Below are 27,404 nucleotides of genomic sequence, written 5' to 3' on the forward strand. Positions count from 1 at the left end.
TTGCAGTTTTGCATTTCAGAAATGCAGTCATATTATAAAGCCATATTTTTATTTACAACTTTGTGCAGAAACTGTGACTGTAAAGCAACAGTTGCCAATTCTGCACTATCAGTGTCATCTAAAGTCATGTAAGTGGCTTCCTAAAAGTGCAGTAATTATAGTTCATCTCTGAAATATCTTTTTTAAAAAACTCTATCTTTAAAAATCTCTGAATTTTAACAGTATAGCTCACTCACTGACATAAAGAACTAATGACCATGATGGATTACTCCAGAAGTGCCCTGCCCCCAGAAGATAATGCCTAGTGTGTCTCTGACATCTGTGTTGAGAGAAATCTATTAAAAATATGCATCCACTGGTGAACTTTTAACAAAATTCAGAGCAGCTCAATATTTCATGTGTCTACCTGACAGATCCAGCATGGAAAGCCAAAATTGCAAGTCTTATAAAAACATAAAAAGGGAGCATGAAAAATACCAGGGAACTGCTACATTCAAAACAGTATTTCTCTCAGTGAACACACACATGTACGCATAGTCTAGTGTTCAGCAACTGGTCACCATGGCAAGGAAAACTGCAACAGCTCACATAAAGCAGCAAAGGGTCCTGCAGCAAACAGATGTCAATAATATGATGAATGTAAGAACTCATACAGCGTACATGTATCTGCCCGCTTCCTTTACTATCACGTTACTCTCCTTTAACTTCACCAAATAGCAATGATGATGCAAGCTGTATAAGGGAAAGGAACACAGCCTAAGGGAAGTAGTGGGACAGAGAACAGGCAAAAGAATAACCATAGCCTTCTGAAAGTTCAGACTACTTCAGTCATTAGATGCTATATCTGACAACTCTCCTGCATTGTTCTGGGCAAAGGAAGGTGTGGATTCACTCTGCAGGTGGAAGAACTGGCAGGAAGCCAGTGTAGGATTTTCAGGGTTCTTCAGCAGGGAACAGGTAAAAGCAGGCATTGGTGGAAGGAAAGTCATCCTCATTACTATGCTCAATTGTGAACGATGAGTCTTACTTGGCTCCGTATTGAAAAATAAAATAAAACCCATGTCTAGACCAGCAGGCTTTTGCATATTTAATAAAGGCCAGAGCACACACAGAACTGGTGGTGCATCATAATACAAGATGTGCTGCACTTCCTCCATCAGGCCTCTATTATATTCCACCATTCTATTTATTCCACCATTCAGCACTGTTTGCTAACATCTGCAATCAATCCAAAGCATTAACCTTATGTAGGGTTGGCCGTCTGGTGGTCTGAAAGGCCCAAATCTGAGTTGAAGCAGAGTATACTGATGCTCTATCTTCTAAGATGAAAGCAGTACAGCTTCTATCCTAAGTGATATACAAGAAGGAAGGGAGAGAACCACACAATAAATCTTCACATAGAGAACTGCTATGTAGTTTGAAGGAGAGCAGATTTAAACACTGGTGCTTGGGTGCTGGGAACAGAGATACTGAACTGCAGTTTGACTGGACTCTGTATATTTATTCTGCACATTCTTTAAAAAAGAGTAAGTTATCATTCTCACTGTCCTTGCTATTCCTTTGTACAAAGGAGGAGGAAAAGATAAAGGCCTTCCAAAATCCACCTAGTCCCAAAAGTGACTCCAAACAGAAGAACACAACAATTATGAGTTTAATAGGAAAAACAACACCCCTAACTAGTGATCTTGTAAACATAACTTCACTATCCCTCTATCATTCAGGAAGAACAAAAATAGGAAGGGTTTTACTCTTAAAAACTAAATTAACATGAATGAAAACAAAATCCCTATACCATATCCCATTTAGAGCATCTTTAGCATATGCTGCATTCTAGCCTATGCAACTTCATTAGCAAAAGTATTAAGAACACCAAAAAAGTTTTATTTACCATCCTATTAAAAAAAGAAAAAAATGACACCAAGACCCACAGACCAAACCAAACAAAACCCCCAGGTTAAATAGAAAGAAAGTCTTCCAAGAAGTCATCTGTGGAACACATCTGCATGTACATATGCACATACCCCAGAGCAGAAAGTGGAGACAGACAAGGGGAAAGTAACTGACATAAAAAAGGCTGTAGGGAGACACAAGTATTTTAACACATCTATATGCACACAAAAGGTATTCTCTGGAATCAGAAACTGGAAGGGCGTAACATGACTTTAGGAAAGTGCACTCTGCAACATACAGAAGTATTTGTTCCTCACCTGTTTGACCTGAAGACCGTGGCTCCATATCCTTTCTAGGAGGTCACACAGACTGGCTATCAGGGTATTCTCTTCCACACCTGTGATATTCACTTCACCATGACCTAGCTCCACAGCTTCTCGACCCATTTTTTCAACCAACATCCTCTTGGTCTCAAATAGGAGAAGGCAAAAAAGAGTTAATTCTTTCCACAGAAGCTTCCAAGATCACTTACACTTTTTAAATAACCAACAACAAAGTACACGATAGCTAAGATTTGCCAGAGTAACTGTGTATACACAGTATCTCTGAAGCTAGTGCATGACTGCATTTCTTTTACCCCTGTCTTTCAAGCCATGGCTGCAGCAACGTTGACTACTTTACAGCCTCTTCCATCTTTCTAACGGTGACTTGCAAATGGCCACATAAGCTTCCGCAGAGTAACTCAAATAAAGGGAACAGCACGATACACATTCACAAATGAGAGGCCTAGCAGCAAGGCCCTGCAACACAGGTACTGACTGGTTTTGAAGACTGATGAGCACTGGACTAGGAGCAATATGCTATATCCACGTCTTCCAAGCGTAGGTGAACATGCACAAGTGCTTCCAAGTAGCAGGGGGATACATTATTCTTGTGAGACCCCATTCTGTCAGAAGGGTTCTTGTGTTTAAACCAAACCCATTCTGGAGTGCACCTCCTGAGTTTCCTGATGAGCCACATCCTCCTAAATCACGCACAGTTTCATTCTGGTCAACAAAGCTCTCATCGACATTTAGAAGTAGTCTCCCAGTCACAAAATATTCAGTGCATAGTGACCTGGAGGGAAAATTACTAGGGAATCACTTCTGATCATCTCTTACACGTTTTTTCACCTTTGTTGCTGTTCTAGAGTATCCCTCAAATGAGTAATACTCCCTTAGGCAACAGTCTTAATTGAAATGAAGAATCACCAGTTAGCCTCTAGCTTGTCTCCTCACCTTCCCTGGTAATTTTTCTAACAGCAGGCTCACTACATTCATTAGGGTTGCATTCCCACAGTCTATCTTCAAGGATTTTCATCATCATATGCCTCTATTATAAAGTGAAGTGGATTATTTGGACAGTTTCATATACACAGAAAACTAAAGTAGATGTACCAAACACAGTTTCACAAAGTTAAATACAATTGCTGTATTACCTCCACTGACTTAAGGCAAGAATGTGTCTACTTGATAATATTCTCTTTACTGTGTTAGCATAAACACTAACATTTAATTCAGATGAATATATGGTTGAATACATACTGGTGAAGCACGTCTACAAACTAATGCCAAATTTCTTTGCTTAATGCTTGAAAACTTACATTTCAGAAGTTTGCTAACCCACTTCCTTTAGTTATATGAAAAGCTCCTGTATTTTCACCAGAACCTCCTCTTTTGGAACATTCACTCTTGTTGAAATAGTATAGTCTCATTAGTAATAACTGAAATATACTATAATAGACATGGCAGTGGGATGACCCATCACAATATTCAATCTTCCTATCATTTTACATTCTCTATCATAAATCTGCTTGATAAAGTTTCTACTCCTTGCAGAACTGCTAAATACATTATCTTTTCTCCTGAATTTCTCACTAGAATGCAAAATCCTTTATATGAATAAAGCAGAAACAGGTGATGAAAGAGGAGAGTTCAAAGATACTGGCCACAAAATGGTCCATAAAGGATTAATATGAGGTGCAAGAGAACAGAACTATCTCTGTATTACCTTATTTCGGCATTCCTTCAACAAGCCTTCTACAAACTTCCAGTTTGTTTGCGCAATTACTGATGGAGAGAGGTTAGACAGTTTGGGCTGTCGAATAGTGCTGCCCAGATTCCTGGCTTCTTGGATATACTTCTATATTGGGGCAGAAAATTGACAAATACAGATAAAAGTGCAAGTGAGACTACTTTGCCAAAGGGAAAAAGGTAAACTTATTTTTTGAACCCACCCCTGGGCAATGAGGAGGAAAGGATCACATCCTTTTCCAGCATTATATTGGGCACTCAGGGTGCTAGTTCACTGGGAGTTAATTCCCCATTCGTGTTACCTAACTAGTATTAGAACATACATTGCTGAACAACAAAAACACAATACAAACTGCCAAGGATATCTAGATGCATAGAGATTCAATTGCTCCCTCCACCACTGAGAATTATCTTGTTATTTTTTCATATAAAATGGAAGTTTATAGTAATTACCCAGACCAAGTTTGTTCAAATAGCAGACCAGTCTACATGAGGACTGCAAGAAAACATTGCCTGGAGCTTGACAACATCTGAGATCTGTACTATGCCCTGCATTCCTTAAGAAATTCTATTTCTTACAGAAACAGTTTCAAAATGCTACTAGCAGCTCTCAGCTATAAAGCATCTGCAGTTTTGAGCAAAATACTTTCTTGAACTCAATATACTCAAAAGAGCTTTCCAGCTCCTGTTATTGCCAAGGAGTTGCCATTGTTTTCACCTCAGAGGCAAGAATACTATTCCAAATGTTTTGAAAGCCAGGTGATCATTGACTGTCGGAGGCATGGCCAGCTATGAGTAAGTTATAAAGTCCTGTATAGGCACTGACGGAATGCTAAGGATTAGTACATATTTCAGATTAATAGGCAACTTCTCTAGCTTACACTGAAATAATGACCAACTGAAACGTCACTGAATAGATCATAGGATTACAGAATAGTTAGGGTTGGAAAGGACCTTAAATCATCTACTTCCAACCCCCCTGCCACGGGCAGGGACACCTCACACTAAACCATGTCACCCAAGGCTCTGTCCAACCAATCCTTGAACACCACCAGGGATGGAGCATTCACAACCTCCGTGGGCAACACATTCCAGTGCCTCACCACCCTTACAGTAAAGAACTTCTTCTTCCCTATATTCAATCTAAACTTCCCCTGTTAAAGTTTTAAGCCATTACCCTTTGTCCTGTCACTACAGTCCCTAATGAAGAGTCCCTCCCCAGCATCCTTATAGGCCCCCTTCAGATACTGGAAGGCTGCTATGAGGTCTCCACTCAGCCTATCCATGCAGATAAGTTTGTCAAACACAGTACAAACTTTGTAGAGGGAAAACCACACCTTCTCTATCAGCCTTACACTAAAGAGCTACGATATATACATTTCATTATGCATCTTTATCCAGTACTATGATTACAGTCATATTGTGCATTGGACATACCAGATAACGCTCTGACACAGATTTTATAGAGGGCATGAAGGGCCAATCATGCTGGTCCCAGACTAAACATAACTGCAACGGAAGTTCTGACATGGAAAAGTCCAGGTGCTGGCAGGACAAGTTGGTAGCAAAAAGCCAAGCAGACCATGCAAAGTGAAAGTGGTAAGTACATACGAAAGAATAAAAGCAAGCATGCAAAACAGAAAAGGAATAGAGTGAAGACATAATACAATGCAGAACTCCCAAGCATTCAACATAAAAATAAATTCGTAAGTAATGAATCTGAAAGGAAAAAAGAAAAGACGGTGTTTAGTCATTGGATTGGTTTAAAATCTGCCCTCCACTGGGCACAAATATTTGCAAGTCAAAAACCACTAAGCTTCAATTCCACAGATTTTTGTTGGCTGCCCCAAAGCTTCGATATGTCTACAACTCACAACACTGCACTTTGAAACCACTGCCTCCTCCTCAGCCTGATCCCCAGTGTTCATCTCAGATTGGCCTCCTCCCCATTCTTTCACACTGAATAGGAAAGTCAGTGGTTCACCTGGGAGAGGGGTTCAATGTTCAGTCAGTATTATGAAATCAAAAAGGTACTGCATACAACCCTGAAACACCAGTACAGATTAACCTGGCAGTTAATCTGTATTTGTAATTCTTTTTCCTCACAAATTATTTGCCTTGTGTGACAGAATAATTCCTACAGGATAATCAATTTATGACGGATCAGTTAAAAAAACAAAACAAAAGCCCCCAGAGACTAGAGGTAGACTTTTGCCTTTGTGATTACCTAATTGATATCTCAGAAGTTCACACGCTAAACATCGTAAGTGTTAAAAGCAATAATGAGGTTACAAATCAATTATTCTTCACTTCTGTCACTTCTAAGTAAAAAGCACTTTAGAGTTATCTGAGCATAGAGAACATGCCAAAGCCAGAAACTACTCGTAGGTGGGTTTTTATTATGCAGGCATTCTTCTGTTACATGGTTATGAATGACATAGATAACACTATACTTCAACAAATTTTAAGAAACCAGTGAGAAAATTCTGGAAATTAGTACATTGGAAAAACAATTAAACTCATCACTACATAGAAGAATGAACTGGACAGGCAAAGATATTTGATTTCGACAGCACTATCCTAAAAGACACAAGACTATAAAATTCCAAATGAAGCTTTTCTGAAGATATTTAACAAGGCAAGAGAATATTGTCTTCAATGAAAAACATACACGAAACAAAAGTAAAGCTTTGGGTTACTAAACAAAAAAATAATAATTCTGATATTTTAAACCAGATTATTTTTAAAATTACCCATAAAATCAACACCTGGTATAACAGTTTGCAGTCTGTATCATACGAATCAGAAACTACTGTAATTAGTTCACATCACCCAGATCTTTCAAAATCTCTTCACCACAAACAATAACTGTGAGCTACAGTAACCGTCATTAGAGAAATCATCAGTTCAGAAGGTGGCTAAACCAGCACCAGCCTGGGCTGTGTAAAAATAGGCAGACACAAACCTGACAGTATGGATGGGGTTTACATTCCCACCTTAGTATGAGGTTGTGTGTCAATCTGCCACCTTAAGAATTTTTTTATGATCTACAGAGAAAAGCCAGGCAACTCCAAAAGGCAATGCTTCTGATTTTAGGATTAAAATAATCACTCTCTGGAGGCGATTATCTTTTCTCCATCAAATACACAAAAGCACCCCAGGGTGACTAATTTATTTAGAAATAGGAAATAGATGACTAAAAACTTAAGTTTAATTTCCCCTTCCTCCCCTCCCTTATATTAAAAAAAACAAAACAAAAAACACCCAAACAAAAACCAAAAAAACAAACCACCAAACAAAAAACCAAACCCAAACCCACCCAAAACGCAACGACAAATAAAAATAAACCACCCCACAAAATTTTAAAGCATGTGAAAACATTTTCAGGGAACTTTCCTGTACATGGGATGAAATAATTTTGTCCTGAGACGGGGTAAAAATGGATTAACTTTAGAATAGGCAAACTAAGAAATTTTGATCTGATAAGGTCCTTCATTTGTATTAAATACACATAAGGGAGAGTAGAGATGGACTGCAAGTAACTGTCTAGACATGTCATAAGTATTACAGAGCATTATTCAGGCAATTAAGGGGGGGAAAAATCAGATCTCTATAGCTGAACGATTTTCACCTCTCTCTGATCATTGTCAAGACGCAGGTGCTCTGTGTGTTGCTTCTGTCTGTCCTTCCGTCTCCATTGTGCAGGAGCATTTCTCTTTGTCCACCTACAGACAGAAGAACATCATTAAACAAATGTCGAAAGTGAGGTGAAGGGCAGTGGTGAAAATAAGTTTCTATCTTATTGTATATTGAACATTTTGACATTAATTACATCAGACAAAGTGCAACTGCAAATACCCATGAAAGAATCTCTGTAGAAAAATTCAACGTGAGGCAACCAAAGTATTTTAAGAAAACAGAACATGTTCACTTGCTTTGTATTTTTCTATTCCTTTGTGATATCTAGTTGCAATTTACACCACCTTCTTCTTCCTTCAAAGTTTTTATAAGAAGATATCCTAAAATATTTGCTTGGTCTTAACTGAGATCAAATAAGGAGACATGCTTTCACATCAACAGTAATTAGAAATAATGCAAAATACATCAATTTTAACCTCAAACTTAATAGGGTTTTCTTACCTAAATTTGCTTCTGGAAATTCAGAAAAGAGAAAGAAAAGAGCAGGGGGAAAAAGGTGAAAAAGAGCAGGGAAAAAAAGGAAAAGGAGAGGAAAATAAGGAAGGGGGGGGGGATCAAGAGAAATAACAAAAACCCCTCCACATACAACCCACCCACATCATCTGATTTGTGCTCACTACAAGACACTGCGTTTGCTTTCTAGTATCTCTGCTTTAGTACCATTCCATAGAGCTTGCAAAGATCCAGCACCTGTTGTCCTAGCTTACTCACTTGTTGCTTGCTGGTCCAATGGATAAAACATCAGATTGAAGCTTGGGAAAAAATCCAAGCTCGTATTTCCCTTGTCCAATTTTCATGTCCAGTAAGTGTGGGTGGACTGCTGTGTGATCTATTTTTGCTAGCCTTAATTGAATAGATTTCTCTGAAACAATAAGAAAGATTTTCTTTAAAGGTGTCTTAATCAGACAAGTATCTATAATCACACATCCTCAACTAAAAGCAGATGTCAAATTTAACAAAGGAGGTGAAAGTTTCTTAGTGACCCAACAGGCACAATAGTACAAGAGTGCATTAAAAAAAAAAAAAAGAAAAAAAAAGAAAAAAAAATAAATCTAAGAATTGCCACCAAAAGGCGAAAAACATCCTCTTTAAGCTCAAACATTTTTCACACAAAGCATGCAGAACAACAGCTGAATTCAATCAAACTTAACATTAATTTTATCTCGCATCTCAGCATCCAATATAACATTTAGTTTACCCCTTAAACTTCATACCTCAGCTTTTTCGGTCCTTTCATTTGGGGTTGTTTTTTGGGGGTTTTCAGGTTTCAAAGCATGAATCATTACTCAATGTCTACCACAAACAGCACTGACTAGTAGTATTTTCTTTAGTGTCAAGAAACAGGCTTATTACTCTTACCAGCCTCATCAATGGTTGTGCATTTTTGATACATGGATGTTCGCAGAGTTGGTGTCCTAACATTTAGCAGCCTAATTTTATCCACTCTGGAATCAAATACTCTCAAAACAGGGTCTTTATCATCTTCATCATGGCACATAATCTTATTGTCAATAAAAGATGCAAACATCTGGGTCTCCAGGAATCTTGAGAGGAAAGGCAAGTAAGGTTCAGGCTGGTCCGACAAGAAAGATGCCTAACAGACAAGAAGAGATAAGAGAGTTTGGGAATCTTCAGAGATACATCCAGCAAAAGCACCAATTTTTCTAACCAATGACATTTTATAGAGCTCTGGTGCCACTTAAAGCCTAGTTTTATTACACACGTCAAGCTTGTCTCAGAAGAATTCTATATGAAATCTCCAGCTTCACGACAATCACCTATTATATCACACACTGATTATTTAACTGTGATTTTAGTATTTACTTGATTAAAAAAGAAAATTTCAACAGAATCCCAGCTAACCACAGCAACAGTATCACAGGTGTGGATATTATGTACTTCTGGATGGACTCATAGCCTACAACATTGATGAGAATCTTTTCATATGATTTGATGGGAATCAGATTAACACTTTAGCAGGCAATGCTACAACATAATCTTCACCCCTGTGAACTATCCTGCTGACAAATACCTGATCTCCAGTAAAGAAGACAGTAGTAAAATCTGAAGAACTGGGTCTTGTACTTCCCTAGAATAGAGCTAGGAAAACATTTGGTACACATGTATGTGTCACGTGAAGTCATGGTTTTATTAACATATTCAGCAATTCCTCTAGTTAAAAAAATAAAGTATTTTCACTAGTGATATTAATGTCTAACCTGCATCTCAACGTTGAAGTGAGGCTTCCTAAGCTATTTTTCTACAGCAAACTGTACTTTACCACACTATCCTTAAAAGTGTATCCTTATCTCTCTAAGCATGTGTGTGCATGCATTTTTCCATGTACATTATGTGACATTTTTGGGGAACACTGAAATTTAAGGAAGAAATGACAATTTTGAGAGTACCGTTTTTTATTTTATGGCTCAATAAACAAAGTCTTATGTTTGAGTACTGTTTTACTCCTTAAAGCTTCTTATTATAACTTACTTTATCAAAGTTTTGCATCTGCTCCCTGTTTGTAAACCAAGATTCCTTGTCCTGACTGGGTTGAATAACAAATACTTCATAATCTGCAAACATCTGTGTAAAGCGGTTGGCAAAAACTTCACGGATTTGAATGTTCAGCTGGTAAATCTTGAATTCTTCTTCATCGCACTGAATTTTAAGATCCTTTTTGCTGCTGGTCTCCTCTCGCACCTCCAACTGAGAAAGTACGAGAACACACAAAACATTTGTATTGTTGCTTTGTGAGGTATTCCTGGTATATGAGCTCTTAATCTGCCCCTCAGCTCCCAAGTCAACATTCCAATAAAAAATAAAATAAATAAAAAAAAATTAGTTTCAAGCACTGTAATAAAACAACATCAAATAAATCTAGAAAAAAAACTTTTGTCTATACAAGTTCTAACTTCAATAATAAACTATAACCTACTTTAGCACTAAAAAGGATAGATAACAACCATATACATGCCCTCTATTGCCATATACTTGATTTACTTTATTCTACCCTTGAATCACCTACATAGGCTTTTTAGCGGTTTTTACTACCCCTGCATATTAAGCAAATACATATTTCTGTCTGGTGTAATACAAGCCCAGGTTTAATACTGTTACAGTTTAATACCTACCAGCTTTCAAATGAAGATAAAAATGAACAGTAAAAAGTAGCCATGCATGTCTAGTAGCTAATGTCCTGTAACCTTAGTCTTCAACAATGTAATGCATAATTCATCACTACACAGCCCAGAGTAATTTTACCTGAAAATGCATTACATTTCATTAAACACATGGGCTAAGATTTATGAAAACAGCATTAAGAGATTTGGATATTCAGTTCATATTAGTTTTGACAGGAATTGGGTATTTAGGGAAAACAAAACAAAACAAAACAAAACCAAGCCACAAGCGTTCATGCACTAGTTTGAATACACATTTACAACCCCTGCCTTCATTCATAATTATAAGAGGCACCACCACACATAACTGACATAATATCCAGAGCTTACAACATCTGCACAATGATGCAGTTGCTGCAGCTGTCCCATGCTTCTTAAAGCACCTTGGTTATAGCAGTCTAAGGCTGGCTATAAACAGCATCATATAGCCATGCTCACTGCTAAAGAGTACTCTGCTATTCAGCCATTGCTTCTAGTTGCCTCTCATAAGTAGCACTTGGCATCTATTCATTCTTCATTAATTGGGTATTTGGCATTAAGCAGATTTTTTAATTACATATTTGAGACCATTTTGACAGTTACAACCTATACACTCCTATCATCATAAAAAAGGCTAGTAAAATGGGATTTTAACTGCTATGGAAAAGAGTAGAAAAGCCTTGAATGCGCAAAAATGAAAAAGACTTGTACTTTTCCCATTACTTCCCAATCCATTCAGCAAAGAAGTCAATGTTTCTTAGCAATTTTCCCCTCAACAAGAATAATACAATGCAAAAGAAAAACCTGAGAAGAGGAACACAGCTGATCTGAGCATCAAATCTGGTCTAGTAACCAAATGCTGCTTCTTGTAACCATCCTGCAGCTCCCTCCCTACAAAGAAGCTCTCCAGCCTATCGCAGGTCACACAATTTCTATCTGTTTGGCACCACCTGTAGCCCAAGTTACAGGGTAGGAATCAGACTCAGCAATGAAGACCTGGTCAAGATAATTTAAACATGCAAGAAATAAAACCTTAGTTTGCTGAGAAAATCTTCACTGCATTCCACAAAGGCTCAAAAACCCCACAGTGGACTTTCAGGCAATTCCTTTCATGAAAAAGGGACACAACATTTTTCCCCAAGTCTGACTGCCAAAAAAAAACCTAAATCTAACCAGGGTCACCATGAGCTCTGCACATCCACTTGCTGGGAATCAGACACTAATGCAATTTAAAGTATCAACTGGAAAAAAGCATCATAGTATTCCCCTTCGGCAAACATACAAAATTATACATACTCTACATACACATTCTACATACAGAATGGAATTCTACATCTTCCTACAGAAAGATACCTATAGAAACCAAAACTGAATCCTAACTTCAGGAATATGTAGATGTCAGTTTTAGCCACGTATAGGGCAGTGGTGTAAATTTAGAATAAATCTTAAAACCAAGAATAAACAAGGCAAGGTGATTTTTAAAACACATTACCTTAGCAAAAAAACACTTGGAGGCTAGCCAAAGGTCTCCCTAGATGATGTGGGATTAAACCCCACCGTCTCTCCCCCCCAAGCTTGCCCTTGTCTCTCAGATGTTCACAAAGTTTGTGAACGTGTTAACATAAAGTTCTCTCTGGTGAAGATGGACAAACAGTGTCTTTGAACCATGACTTCAGACAACCTGCTACTGAAGGTCCAGAGAGTGCAGATACCTTCATAGCTTACCTTCTCTAGACTCACGCCTGTTCTTTTAACAAGTGCTTGAAGTCTTGCAATAGTCTCATTTTCCTTTAGCAGCTCATAGGAATTCAAAGGTGATCCTGCTATGTTCCCATTTCTTTTATCAGAAACCAGGTCACATGTTCTGAGGCTCTTCATCTTGGAGGCACTTTCACTGCAGTGAAGGTTTCCCTCAGGTGGAATTCCAAAAGCCATTAGTATCTCTGAAATTTCCTGAATGAACTCAAGTTTATTTGGGAATTGGGGTAAGTCTTCCGGCAGCTCGATGAAATGGTTGTCTACGTCCACAAAGCACAGGTTAGCCTAGGGTTTAATTTAGAAAAGGATACCATTACAACATTACTAAGCATAAGGGTCATGTATTACTCACCTTTGGATTTGTGCTTATTAAAATTCAAATCTCATCTGAATAAAAAAAAAAAAAACAACCCAAAAGAAACAAATTGCATTTGTTTGGTTATTCTGTAAAACACACTTGCCCCAATCATAACTGAACCGGTTAGCTGACTTTGAAAAAAGCAGCATAAGGTCTACACTTCCAGGTTTTTCAAGAAGGTAACTAAGAAGACTAATTTTAAAGTTGCTCACTAGGTACAAAAGAGATTGTATCATATATAAGGTACAGATGCATAAATTTTTCCATACACATACAGTTAGATTTTAACTAAAGGATATTTGCAAAACTACTTCACACATGTGCATATGACTGCCTGTTTCTCAGATTATCAGTCCACACTTCTAAGAGGTCTGGCGAATTCCATTCTAAAAGGTGTACTGATATTGCAGAAGCTGCAATAGTTACATTCTCTTTTCTGTAAGCAACTGGAGAACTAATGCTTAGTTCTGGAGAACTAAAGCTTAGAAGTTTGTTACCAAGAAAAAAAAATAATTGAACTAGTTTCAATTCTGTTTTCCTGTTCTCATTTTACATCAAAAAGAAACCAAGAAAAAAAAAAAAGAAAACAAAAAAAAAAGAAAACCACCTATGTGGTTTCCACAGCAACATCAAAAGAAGCTATGTTCAAGGTTTACCTCACCCTACATTGCAAAATCTGTATCAAACACTTTCATGACATTACATAATCACATACATTACAGTAACAACCCCATTCACGTGTGAAATCTGCTTTGATAATTAAGTATACAAAAGAAACATTGCTTTTCTGTAGAAGCATTTCAGTTTTCCTTCACTGCAGAATTAGCATGGACTGCCACTTGTCTGTTTAGCCTTCTTTATACAAAATCCCTTCACCCAGATTATAGGGTACTTCCAACCTAACTTCACCGCATTATTCTAGGAGGCACATCTGAACTCAGGTCTCACCATGGCTTTGCAGCAAAAATACATACCAAGTCAGGAGAGCTAACAGATCTCCAGCTACTTCTTACGATTCACTAAGTGCAGAAGGATGGAAGCACTTTCACAGTTTAATAGGAAAGAAACAATTGGAAGAGATTAACCTCACACTGAATCAGTGATGCCAGAAATTTGAGCAATGTACACAAGCAGCAAAATCATCAGTAAGGACCAAGTAGTTCCAGTAGGATTTTGCGGTGGAACTGATGACAAGCAGACTAGGATAAGCTGTGTAAAGTAAATCACAAATTGAATTAGGTGTTGCAAAAGTACCCAAAAATCAATAAATACAACTGAGAGCTTGATTCTGAAACAGCTTCTGGTGCACCCTGTGAGAAGTTTCTAATTTTTAAAAGAGGGCAGGTGTCATTGTTCAGCCTTCCCCAGTATCAAATTGCCCAAACGCAGCAGGAAAAATGTGTACCTACCTAACAAGGCAGCTCCAGTGGTAGGCCAGGGACGCACACAGAGTGCATCTGCCTTCTCATTAAAGGAACACTTGGCACAAAGGGGCAGCATGTACACAAATACTCTCATGTTTCAAGTAAGCACCTGAATTTAGGAGTAAGACTCCCATTACGGACATGGTTCCGTAATAATTAGAAGTCCAGACAGCTAATGTTTATCAGCAACACTCTAAGCACTTCAAGACACGAGAGACGTAAAGCCTTGAAACAAGGCACAATGCCTACCAGTCAGTGCTGAGGGAAAAACTAAAACTGTTTTTCACAAGCAGTCTGCAAAATGGCAAGACAGACTCATTAGGAAACTCTACAAACAGTTTAACTGTATTACTTCCTTTAATTCAACTTTCCTTATTCTTTGGATCATCTTACCTTAGCACAGACTCTGCAGAAAACATCACTCTTGTTTAAGCTTGATTGTATCTATAAAGCACTTGGCCAAAAAGTACCTAAACGTTAACCTTACAGGTGTAGAGATTCTAGTCTTCACACCAAAAATAAACTCCTTGCCAATGAACAAAAAGACAAATTTAATGCTTGCTGAAATTCCTTATAACTATCTGGGCTCATCTGGGTAATTCTTCCAACAGTCAAGTATCTCTTCTGCAGAGTTTCTCTTTAAGAGCAATACACATAGTTTAAACTAAGTCACTGATGATGATGGCTTATCAGCCACTTAATATCACATTTCCCAGAATCTGCCCTATATAGAACAAAATAATAAGTATGTTAGTGCACACTCTAAAGGGTGTAAAGAAAATTTCTGGGGACTTTACATTTATTGAGTGCCTGGTTTTCAACACATAAGGTAGAGGATTACCCACAGCAGCCTAAGCAAATGAGACTTAGTAGATGGCTTTCACCTTTTTTAACTCAGGGAGACTGAGGTCATCCTCAAGAATTGCATAAGCACTTCCGAAAAGGCCATGTTCCCCAAGGGACAGAAACGGCAAAGACACCTTACTTCACAAGCCCTTCAACAGGTACCAAAACAACACTTTCCTGTGAAACTGAAATCCCAAGTAAATAAATCACCAGTAACAGACACCAAACACTAAATCTCACAACACTGATATACTACAGATCCAATAGAACAGAACACCAGTAAGGGCCCCTCCCTCAAAAAGCAGGAGAAATGAAATGACACTTACTTTTTATTAACGGTGGCCACCCAAAGCATTTTGCATTATAGGAACTAGAGAAGTATATAAAGTAGAAAAATAAAGGAGTTCTTTGATCACAAGGTTTTAGTTATTTTGTTTCTAGAGGCAGCACCACTGAGTGAGCTGCGAATTGTCGGCAATGCTGTTTGTGTCTGTGGACATATGGATCATGATTTTACACATACAAAATTAAATTATATAAAAGACAAGCTACTTAGCAACATGTGTAAGTAGAGAAGAAAAATATCCTTAAGTCAGTTGCTTGGTATTTCAGGTTTCTGGAACAGTCAAATATTCTTTTATTTTTGCTGAAGTGTATGTTTTCTGACCAAAAGGAAACCTCACAGTTATGCACCACTTTAATAGCAGATTGTTACAAGACAGAGCACATAACATCATCACATAATAAAACATTCTTCTGAGACACTACACCAAGGAACAAGAGTGACACATCCTGATTTAAAATCTTCCTTCTCATAAACTGTTATCATCACAAATAATGGGGTGTCCAGGTGAAAGTCTGACAAACCTTAGAAATGTGGATGCAAGTCAGTCAATGATCATGTCTGATACCAAAGCCCGGTCCCCTGCGGTCAACAGCACAACCTTCCACTGGCTCAGTGGGGTCTGGACTACATTCATCAATTCCAGAGGCAGAAGACAATTGCAATTCTTTAGTTTGACCTCAAGTACAATAAGAGCCAAACCCACACACAGATCTAGCGAGGCCTGCATCAAACCCATATCCTTCCTTTTAGCTTTGTTCAAAAATGTAGAAGGAAATACTTTAGGTTCTGCCCAAAGGATGTCTAAGGAGGAAGTCACATTCACTAATAATAACGTCCCACCCCACTGACATCCTAAAGAAAAAATATGCTTGATTTTAAACATTAATACATAATTACATGGTATGCAAATAGATACCTAGAGCAATTCAGAACAGTTAGTTCTGATAGCACAATCACCACCACTTCAATTCTCTGATCAGCCCCAGTGTTTAAGGTATAGGTCATATATGGGTTTTCAAATGCCCTCTTAGATGGTCAGATTGAAACATGGTTCTGAGTTAAGGATTCTGCTTGAATACAGCACTGAAAAACTAAAACCCTCTCATCATCAGCATGTCACCTTTGTGCATTAGGTCCCAACCTTGCAAATAACCACCCACCTCACTTAACACACAGAAAACATGGATATGTAAATTTATACACACACAACTGACTTTTGGAAAGTGTGTTTACATTGGTCCTAAATTCTAAAGGATGCTCCTGTGCATTCCTGTAAGCAGTTCATGACCTTCTGCCTTTATTCTCAGCATTACTGTTCTTCATGCCACTCCCAGGATTTGTGATTGAGAATAATTTACAGCTCCAGCTTTCAGTAACATGAATTTCACTCCTCAAGTGGCTGTTTAACATTGAAATAGAGGAAAACATAACAGTGAAGTATGTCAATAAATGTACAGTGTTATCAAGGATTTATCACACCAGCAGAAAGCCTAAGAATGCATACAAAGCAGCAATTATCTTTTAAAGTAACTATTTTGGTCAGCCTGGCCTAAACATATTGGCATCAATATATCTTCCTTATCTTCTAAAGCAACATACAAAAATAAAAACCCCTCAAAATTTGTTAAGATTTAGCACTGAATAACATCTTTATTGGTTGAAATAAAAATACTGAGAATATGTATTTCTTATGCTAGCAAAGAGCTGGATTTCAGCTTTTAAAATCTTTCAACTTTTCCTAAATGAAAAAGCTTTTACTCAAGCCCCTTGAGATGACTTCATTAAAAACAAGCTTTAATAATGAAATGCTACTTTTGTTTGATTTAACCAGTGCTGGAAGATTCTGTGTTCCTTATTTTCACTCAAAATATTTTTAATTTCCACCATTCTCCTGCATTACAGAGTGGCAAGATGCACGTACAAATCCAATAGCATGAAATGGCCCAGATTAACTTGCTTGTTGAAAATATATTGCTACAGCACTGCAAAAGTTTCTTTAAAAGGAAATTCAAAAGACACATAAAAACCAAAAATCTTATTTTAGTACTTGCCGAGTTTATGATCTGCAAGAAAGCTCATTTAACCACTTTTCTGATCTATTTTACCGATAAACAAACCACACTTGCCAGCAACATCTGAAACACGTTCTTCCCTTCCCCTTTGATTTCTGCAGCACCTTACTCTAAGCACCGCTTCTCACATGCTCCCCTCTTCGAGTTCCTTACAACCCTCTGATGCAGCCACCAGTGAAACCACAAGGATGCTCAGGCATACAAAAAGAGCCCTCAGCAAAATAAGAGCAAGATTAACTTTTAAGTGTACTGTATCATTGACATGTACAAGAAACTCAACCCTACAGTAAGCTTCCAGCCTTTGTCACAATTTTACTGGGCCAGAGAGTCAGGTTTTCAAGTAACTGGTGAATTTCAGTGAATTCCCCATCAGGCACTGTTTTCTGATGTACCCAACAGAGAGTCTAAACTACTTACGCAGTAGACTTTCACTGAAGATTTTAATCATCATCTGACAAAGCACCAACTTCCAGAATACGGCTGGGTTTCCATGCTCCCATGGTAAAACATTCCCTTAAAGCACCAGATGTGACCAAAATATGGGAGACTGCCACCACAAACAAACTAAAACAAGCCTTATGATACGTATGTGCAAGACTTAAACCACATCTGACTGAGTTAGGACAGCTAGTATTTTCACATATATTAGCCTAAAACACTTTGATCAAGGCAAGTTAGTCTTTTTAAAGCATCATCATAAAACCACAGTTGAAAAGTCTACAGTGACGTCAAGGCATCCTTCCACAAGGCCCTTTAACTGAGCAGCACTAACCAGATTTTCTGTTAGAGCTCATTTTGGCCCTTGCCTAAATAGATACTGCCTTCTTTAACAGCAGCTGTCCCGTGCATCCGTGCAAACAGATTAGCAACACAGATGCAGTTCATACAGCTTCAAGACAGCGGAACTCAGAATAAATTAGAATATAGAATAGGTCTTTATTTTTTTGTGGCAAGTAAGGAAAATTCTGATACTTAGTGTAGCTACGAATCAGGGGCCTAAAGGCAGGACTTGGAAATTAAGTTCCTCATATAACCCTGATGATTTCATAAAGGATCACATACATCCCAAACTTCAGAGAGAAACAATATAAAATATTAACATGCCTTTTGTTAGTTATGATAATTCTGTCTTTACACAAATATTAAGATTCCACATGCCCTCTTCTGCTGTTCTACAACACATATTATGCATGCTCCTATAGGTCAGGAATTAAGTGTACAGCTTCCCTGGCTCTTTAAGGGGAGGGTACCTGAAAGCCTAATCATAAAGCGAAGTTGGTCTGAGATGAACCTGTAATCTGCAGTGCTAACTATATTAAATCTGACTGATTAAATTAATAATATCAGAAATACTGACACTGACCAATTATTTCACTTAATGAGACCAGGATGCACTTTGAATTCTGCTTTACTCTTAAGATGGTAATTTTACTTCTTGTTGCAACAGTAGTAAACCCCCTACAATGAAAATCTCAGCAATATTGAGCTCCTGTTCTCCCCAGTCTACTTTTCTTGTGAAAACATCCACGGTGCACATTAATGTGCATATCCACATATGCATTTTACTTCACCAACTATTCTCTCTAAAAAGTACACTAACCATATTAATTAGGCCTGTCAGGACATGAAATTTTGTAAAAACGTAGTAAGCCAAAGCAATAAACTGCTTTCACAGCAGGAATATACACTAACCTGTTAGAAATTACGCCATTGGAGGGGAAAAAAAAAAGGGGGGGGGGGGGGGGAAGAAATCAAGAGATTAAATACTTTATTTTTCATAGGAAAAGTAACACAGTTTGAAGAGAAGTTTTCCTTTGAACTTGCCAGGAAAAACAAATGAAAACTATTAGCATATGTATTTGCAAAAAAGAGCAATGTTGGCATGGTGACCAGACTGGAGGTTCACAAAAATATCATCTTTACTTTCATGCAGCTTTTTTAGGATTTTTTCTTTTTTTTTCTTTTTTTTTTTTTTGCATCAAGCTCTGTTCCAGCGCTGCCCAATAATGAAAATCACAACCACCACCACAGAATCCTCTGCCTGCCATACTTCTGCTTTTCCAGCAACCTAAATGATAATAGAAGAAAACAGACAACCAGGGAAAATGGCAGACTAGAGAACACTTTTTCTACCATGGTGCTTCCACGTAAACCATGGATGTTTCCCATGGTTTACGCAGTCTTCCCCTGCAAAGTTACACCTACAAGAAAGCAGACTCCAGCAGGGGCCAGAGCTGCCTTGCTCCTTGCAAGCACTTGCTTCCCACAAGGCTACCCAATAGTGACATCTAACTTCTTGACAACAGCTAATCAGACCAATACATAACACTCAACAATTTCTACATACAAAAGCAAATAAACCATTCAATGGTGCTCAATGAGAGAAGTCATTCAGATGACTGATGGAACTGCCTCACAAACTAGACAGACACCAGACACCTGACATACTTCCCAAGGGTGGTTACTGGCTCCTGCAGACATTTCTTTTGCTACCTCAGGTAGTGCTAAACAACTCTTGGTCCCCTGATTCTCACAATCAGGTCTTAAGCTCTCTCTTGGCTCATCCCTATAAAGAATATCCATGAACAGTGGGATAAAGTAAATAAAAACAACCTCTAAGCAGTCTGAAGGTAGTTTCAGCCCCATGTATGAGTTGCAGAACCTCTACAATTTGTTTCTCCCTCATACAGCAGCTGGTGTTAACAAAGCCTCACTACAAGGGAGGACTTCCTTGAGCACTATCCCAGTCAGCGCCTGTTAGCTCAAGTATACGCTGACATTTTGCTGCACACTGAAGTGTGCATCCTAGAAGAAAACTCAAAACACTTTTGGTGTAGACAACTGACAGGCCAGGTCCATGTATGCCAACCCCAACTTAGAAATGCAATGCAGGGAAACTGAGCCTAATCCCCTGCAGTCAGGAGCCAGCACAGCACAGCACTAAAGCCAGTTGAGCTTTCACCTGGCACCACGCAGAAGCAGCTGTATGGACTTTTGGCCACAGCTGGTGAATTCACACTGCACTTTCTTGCATTTCCTAGCATTACAGGGCTAGGCCTTGCTGCAGAAAAATGTTCTTTCTGTGACGCTGCTGTAAAATTAGTTTATCAGAGCATACAATTTCCAAAATGGGTTTATTTATCTACTTCACCAGATTTTCTCCAGCATCTCCAAAAAATAAACTAATAGCTATTCTGAGTCAGCAAGAACTGCACAATGTCTGTTAGAGTTAGCACTAGTATTTTGGCTCATTTCTCACTTCCTTCATAATCATGTACAATATTTAATCAATCGAGACAAGCTGCTCACCTCTTGAGGAAGTTCCAGCTTAGACCTGTCATCCAGCCCATTAGAATGCAAACCCATGAGGTAAGGGACCGGAGCATCTAGAAAATGAAGAAGGGATGCTGGAAGGATAGGAACATACACATGTTGCCACTGAAATGGAAACATTAGTGCTGTGATGGTCTCTGCCACAGTCATCAGTCTCTGATAATCTGAAAAAGATCAAGAAACAAAAAATATTTTTTTCTTTCACAACCATTTTTAAGTAAATTAAGTTAAAGAAATGAGAGCTTGCTTTAAAACAGAAACCACAAACCCCATTGCTAACTGAGCGCATCCTGATGAAAGCCCAGACTTGCACACCCAGACGCATTTTGCTGAAACAACTAAGAAAGCTCAACACAAAGTAGGTCAGTCTGCAAGTCATATGGAAATGAGCAAATTGAGCTTTAGCATCCACTAAGTCACCTTCTGCTACCTATATCAGGGTTACCAGGAACACCAGTCTGAATATGGAAATGGTATTGTAACCAGCTAAGAAATACATCAGAAATTATTTCTTTTCTCTGTGCTTATGGCTTTCTATGGAATCCTTGGATGAAACCCAAGGCATCTGGTGTCTCTCGGATAGACATTTTTTAAGGGCATGTTTAAATGTCTATAAAGCATGCTGTACAGCAGCCAACCCAACAATGTGACTGAAATAACTGTGCACAAAATAAAAAGCATCAGCTTCATTTACCCTTTGCAATGTATGACTGAAGTCTCAGTTCAACGTAAAAACAACTTATCTCCCGGAACTGAACAACAGTGCTAAATGTACCTGTGGAGCATGCACACAAGAAGATCTTTTTATTCAGCAGCTGGTGGCTAGAGCAGTTAACACTGCAGCATGCTGGGCCAAAAACACCTCACCCTCCTCTTTTATACTGCAGGATCATTTTTAACATTTTTTGATATCTATGCAGCACAAAGGAGAATGAAACACCAGATGACCTGAGCGTGTGGTCTAACACAACTCCTGAAACATTCAGACTGCTTTCAAGCTGCCAGGCTAGAAAGAGTATAGAACGAGCTCACAAAACTAAGACAATTTCTACCTTCAGTCAAGCTATAAATGTAATATGGCCTGGAAACACAGGATGCCTTTTTCATGATACTCCAGGAAGATTCTATTCCAGGCAGGAAAGAGTGGGGAAAACATGAAGAAGGAAAAAAAATCTACACACATATTCTCCATATGTGTGCTGGGGAGGGGTGTATGCATGTCTTTTCCTAAAATGTTCATAGAACTACAGACACAATGAAACTGGAAAAGCCACTTGAATGCGTAAGTTCAGGTGTTGAGATTTCTGAAGCTCTTGAACACTGCTTTTCAGATCTTGCTCTGCTGGTAGAAAAGATTAGGAGCCTTTAGTCAAAACAAGCAAGAATAGCTTAAACAGTTTACAATGTTTCTGCCAAAAGCTTAGTTGGACTGAAACACGTTAGAGAACAATCAATGAACATCACCATGAGTACTCCCCTATTCTGTCTGCACACCAGTTTCTGCCTACACAGCCACTTACTGGTTTGCAGCTTTAATCACAGCCTGGCTGCAAAAAAAAAAGTGATGAATTAATGATAAGCTTTGGGAAAAATCCATTCCATACTCTATTTCCTTAATCTTTAAAAGGAACTTTAAATGTAGCCATAGATATACAAACACATCAGCTGGTTTGTATTCAGCTTGTTCATCTGAAAGAACAAGTCTCACAATAGAAACAGTGTTTTCCTACTACACAAAACTGCCCTGTCTAATCCTGCTGGCTACTTCAAATACAATTTATCCCTCTGTCATTAACCTAACTTTAGTATTACCCTTTCAAATTAATTACAAAGTAACAATAATTCAGAATTTGTATCCACTCAGCAGCTACCTTCTCCAACCAGATTATCTGCAAATGCAGTTCTCTGATCCTGGATATCCACTTAGCTTAAGCCATTCCCAACAGTTTGGCCTGCATGGTTGCAGCCTGCAAGTAACAATACTTTCTGCAGGCTTTACACATGTCAGGACCAGTTGGCAAAAGGCATGGACAAAGTCAAGTAGCCTGCAAACATAAACTAACTTAAATATTTTCTTATACCTATCCTGAGAGAGCATGGATATTTTTTTAATTTTTTCTAAAGAAGCAAGCAGCACACTTAGTACCAGGGTACTACATACGATTTAAAAATAATAATAACAAAAAACTTAAAAGAGGGAAGAAGTGCTTCAGCAGTGGTCTTGCTCTCAGTTTTAAAACCAGAATATACTTATTCTGGTGCAAATGACAAAGTCTTTTGGCCTTGTAGTGTACTGGTAGTGTACAGTGTAGGGCACTGGTAGGGAAAAATGACATACCATTATTGCACTGTTAGTTCAGAAAGTACTTAGCTGATCACTGCGCAAGGAAAAGAAAATCCACTACACCTTAACATGGCCACTTAATAACAGCAAAAAAGGCCAATTTGCTATTCTAACCAGTTACTGGAGGTAAAATACCTTATCCCTTAAAGCACATATGAGAAGTTAGTTACACCAGTACTTATCCATACTTAGTATATCTAGACATTTTTGTTGATCTGTAAAAAGCAAGTAAATCCAGGAAAAAGAAGAATTAAGGTGCCTCAGGACTGGAAAGAGAGCAGCAGGATGGGAGGAAGGTGGCAGCTCTAAGAACCATGATTCCATCTATTCTCACATTCTATCAGCAAGAAGTCTACCAAGTGCCTATCTCTGACTTGGCCAAATTTAAAACCATCACATGATTACATTCTGGAACATATTTTTCCTTCTCATCATCTTACTTCATGGATCACAATGAAATACTCTTGTCATGGCTTGACTTCGCGAACGAAGATTTGGGAAGGGCATTTACCCACGCTTACTACAGGCGCGCTGATGACTAAGAAGGCCAATGTGGGATAGGCAAATCCGGCTACAAAAAGCACAGCAGAAGGTCTCCTTGGGTGGAACAGGTGGGACACGATTCTTCCTGTGTTGTCTTTTCTCCTCGAGACTAGTTCTTCGTGAACTCTCAAAGGAGTCAGCGGCATTATGTATGGTGTGCCTCCAAGTCTCCCGATTGGAGGCCAAGGTGGACCACTGATGGTAGTCAATATGGCCAAGGCTAAGGCATTGTTTCAGGGAGTCCTTGTATCTCTTCTTTGGGGCACCTCTCTTGCGGCTACCGGTGGCAAGTTCACCGTAAAACACGATCTTGGGGAGGCGGTGATCCTTCATTCTAGAGACGTGCCCTGCCCAGCGCAGCTGCAGTTTCAGCAATGTGGCCTCGATGCTGGTGACCCCTGCCTGTTCGAGGACAGTGACATTAGACACATAGTCAGTCCAATGGATGTTTAGAATTGTACGGAGGCAGCGCTGATGAAAGCGTTCCAGGAGTCGCAGGTGATGACGGTAGATGACCCATGATTCAGACCCATATAAAAGAGTAGACAATACAATGGCTCTGTAGACACTGATCTTTGTACTTTTCTTCAGGTGTTTATTGCACCAGACTCTTTTATGGAGTTTTCCAAAGGCTGTATATGCCTTTGCTATTCTGTTGTCTATCTCTTTGTCGATCGTGGCATCCGAGGAAATGATGCTTCCCAGATAGCTGAACTGCTGAACTGTCTTAAGCTCTGACTCGCCGATGGTAATATGGGGATGGCGATAATCTTCTTGGGGTGCAGGTTGGTAGAGAACTACTGTCTTCTTCAAGCTGACTTCCAGCCCAAAAACCTCAGCCGCCTCCGCAAAGCAAGATGTTAAACGCTGCAGAGCTGCTTCTGTGTGGGCGACAAGGGCGGCATCATCAGCAAAGAGCAGTTCACGGACAAGATGGTTTAGGGTCTTAGTGTGGGCCTTCAGTCGCCTTAGATTGAATAGGCTACCATCAGTACGATATCGAATATAAATGCCGTCTTGTTCGTCGAGGTCTGCTGTAGCCCTTTGGAGCATCATGCTGAAGAAGATTGTGAATAAGGTCGGTGCGAGAACGCAACCTTGTTTCACACCATTGGTTATTGGGAAAGGCTCAGAGAGTGCATCACCATACCTGACTTGGCCTTGCTGATCCTCATGTAACAGAATAATCATTTTCAGGAACTTGGGGGGACAACCTAATCGTTCTAAGATCAGCCACAAGCCTTTCCTGCTCACAGTGTCAAAGGCTTTGGTGAGGTCAACGAAAGTTACGTATAACCCCTTATTCTGTTCTCTACACTTTTCTTGCAATTGTCTGAGAACAAATACCATGTCTGTGGTACTTCTATTAGCCCTGAAACCACACTGACTTTCAGGTAGAAGTTCTTCTGCGATGGCAGGTACTAGTCTGTTCAATAGTATTCTTGCAAGAATTTTACCAGCAATGGAGAGCAGAGTTATACCACGGTAGTTTGAGCAGTCTGACTTGGCACCTTTTTTCTTATACAGAGTGACGATGATTGCGTCACGAAAGTCTGACGGTATTTTGCCTTGTTCCCAACAGCACACAACTAGCTCATGAAATTTAGCATGGAGTGCTTGGCCTCCATGCTTCCATATTTCAGGTGGGACTCCGTCAACCCCAGCTGCCTTGCCAGTTTTCACCTGCTGTATGGCCTTAAGAGTCTCTCCCATGGTAGGGGCTAAATCCAATTCGTTTTTCACCGGATGTTGCAGAATGTGCTGGATACTCTTGTATTTGGCAAGTAATTTCCATTCCACATGCAATTTCCATATTCTGCTTTAAGGCAGAGAGTTGCCCCTACAGTGGCAGACTATTACCACAGATGAGTCTAGCTAGGTATCTTCAGGAAGTAGATGGATAAACCAGAAACATGGGCTACTTGCCAGGATTAAGGTTTTCTTTCGCCTGAAGGTGAACAGAAGGTGAAAAAAATTATCAACACAGTTCTTATGGACAGGTAGCATGCAATGCAGTTGAGCCACCAGCCACAGTGGTAGCAAACTCTTTTACCTCAAGAGTTCACCTCAGGCATGCCTGTTTGTAGCAGAAAGCATAGTGTAAAAGAAACATTTTGCAACAGATTTTTCTGAGAACACCTATTCGGCATGTCAGACTCCTTAGAGAAAACATACATTTAACTAGGCCTTTCACTTCAAAAACCCTGTAACTGCAGTAAGGACAAACTGCGGTTAGCAGAAGCAGCAGGTCAAAGTACTTGCTATTCGTGTTTGCTTCTGTGTCTGACTGGCTGATTAGAGATGCCTACACCAAGCAGCAGGTGTCCAACTCAGATGTAAGAAAATGCCCTATGTAAGATACGAGAATTGGGCAACACAGGACTAATACTGCAAAGAAGTAAAAGTAAAACTAAGACTTTATATCTCCAGAGTGAACATAATTTTAAGCACATGATGGGGAAGAGAGAACCAAAAGCAAAGCAAAGCAGACAAGCACCCCAACAACTTCATTTGTGCTTAAAAATGGCATCAGAAAGCAATTAGCAAGAAAATAAAAACTGTTCAAGATCATAGTCTTTGCTGTATTACCTTTCTCCTTCTATAGTTTTCAGCTTAGAAAATAACTTCCAAGCAGATTTCACAACTGTCTTAACTCAGTGCACACCTTTCAGACGAGCTCTAGGTGCTCCATAGCGATAAGGAGTATTTCTATTCCACAGATAGAAGAGCAAAATAAAATGCAGGAATGCAAACCATCTCCTGCACAGTAATCTGGTGAGGGTACTACTGAAGGTCCCTAGCACCACTCTCTCTTTGCCAGAGTTCCTCAGCACTGGCTTAGCACTAGAAGTAGCTTCAGATTCTTCACTGCCTTATAATCACCTGCATTTCTCTAACGCTCTTCCAAATGGGAGACAAGTCTCTCAAGAGGGCAATCAAATCAAGGTATTCATTCCCTACATTTGGCTTACACTGATCCAAAACATGCAGGCTGTGCCAATACAGTGGGACAAAAATGAATTTCCAGAAGCATAAAGTCAGAAACATGTCAAAGGAATCTTAAAGCAAAACACATTCACTGCCAAGTGAAGTTACTTCTATTCCAAGGACTAACTGGAACTTACGAGTGCTAAACAATTTGTTTCAAGAAGAACTACATCTGTCAGCAAAGTCCTCCAACAGTTTTGGGTTTGGGTTTTTTGTTTGTTTGGAGATTTTTAAATAAATCTTGTAAGAAAACCCTCTGATCCTGTCATGTACTGCTCCAAACCTAAATCTGCCCAATGTGTATTGCAATCTCATTTGACCTAGGAGAACAAGAAATGATCTCACCAACTCAACTGTCACGGATTTGAGCACCAAGAGATTTAGCAAACCCAAAGGACACTTGTGTAAGACTTATATTCTGAAGGACAACCTAGACCTTGCACTACTGCACATGCAAGAATGTGCACAAGCCCTTAGAAAAGTTCAAGAAATTCCTGATCCCACTTTGAACTGAGTGAACCTTCACCTGTATCTCCATTCAACATTCCCTGCTTTACAAACTGCAAAACACTG

At 39.1% G+C, this 27,404-nt stretch overlaps 1 protein-coding gene across 10 annotated transcripts in view; it reads right to left on the bottom strand.

The window, feature by feature from the left end:
* DENND5A (DENN domain containing 5A) overlaps positions 1-27,404 on the bottom strand; it is a 71,766-nt gene that overhangs the window by 18,159 nt on the left and 26,203 nt on the right. For 4 of the 10 annotated variants that reach the window (XM_061380433.1, XM_061380432.1, XM_061380427.1 and 1 more), the window contains 9 exons: positions 20,933-21,120; positions 12,545-12,862; positions 10,152-10,367; positions 9,021-9,255; positions 8,373-8,523; positions 7,594-7,687; positions 3,940-4,071; positions 2,208-2,360; positions 1,243-1,347 (listed from right to left, as the gene is read on the bottom strand). In XM_061380433.1, coding sequence (XP_061236417.1) covers positions 1,243-1,347; positions 2,208-2,360; positions 3,940-4,071; positions 7,594-7,687; positions 8,373-8,523; positions 9,021-9,255; positions 10,152-10,367; positions 12,545-12,862; positions 20,933-21,120 — 1,592 coding nt within the window. Of the gene's footprint in view, positions 1-1,242; positions 1,348-2,207; positions 2,361-3,939; positions 4,072-5,183; positions 5,947-7,593; positions 7,688-8,372; positions 8,524-9,020; positions 9,256-10,151; positions 10,368-12,544; positions 12,863-20,932; positions 21,121-27,404 lie in introns of those variants that run through there. The other 6 variants (XM_061380431.1, XM_061380428.1, XM_061380436.1 and 3 more) reach the window with 5 other exon arrangements.

The sequence above is a fragment of the Neopsephotus bourkii genome, unplaced genomic scaffold (genome assembly GCF_033783945.1).
Source record: "Neopsephotus bourkii isolate Nb327-2 ecotype Australia unplaced genomic scaffold, CSIRO-AGI_Nbou_v1 NB_1792, whole genome shotgun sequence".
NCBI classification, from domain to species: domain Eukaryota; kingdom Metazoa; phylum Chordata; class Aves; order Psittaciformes; family Psittacidae; genus Neopsephotus; species Neopsephotus bourkii.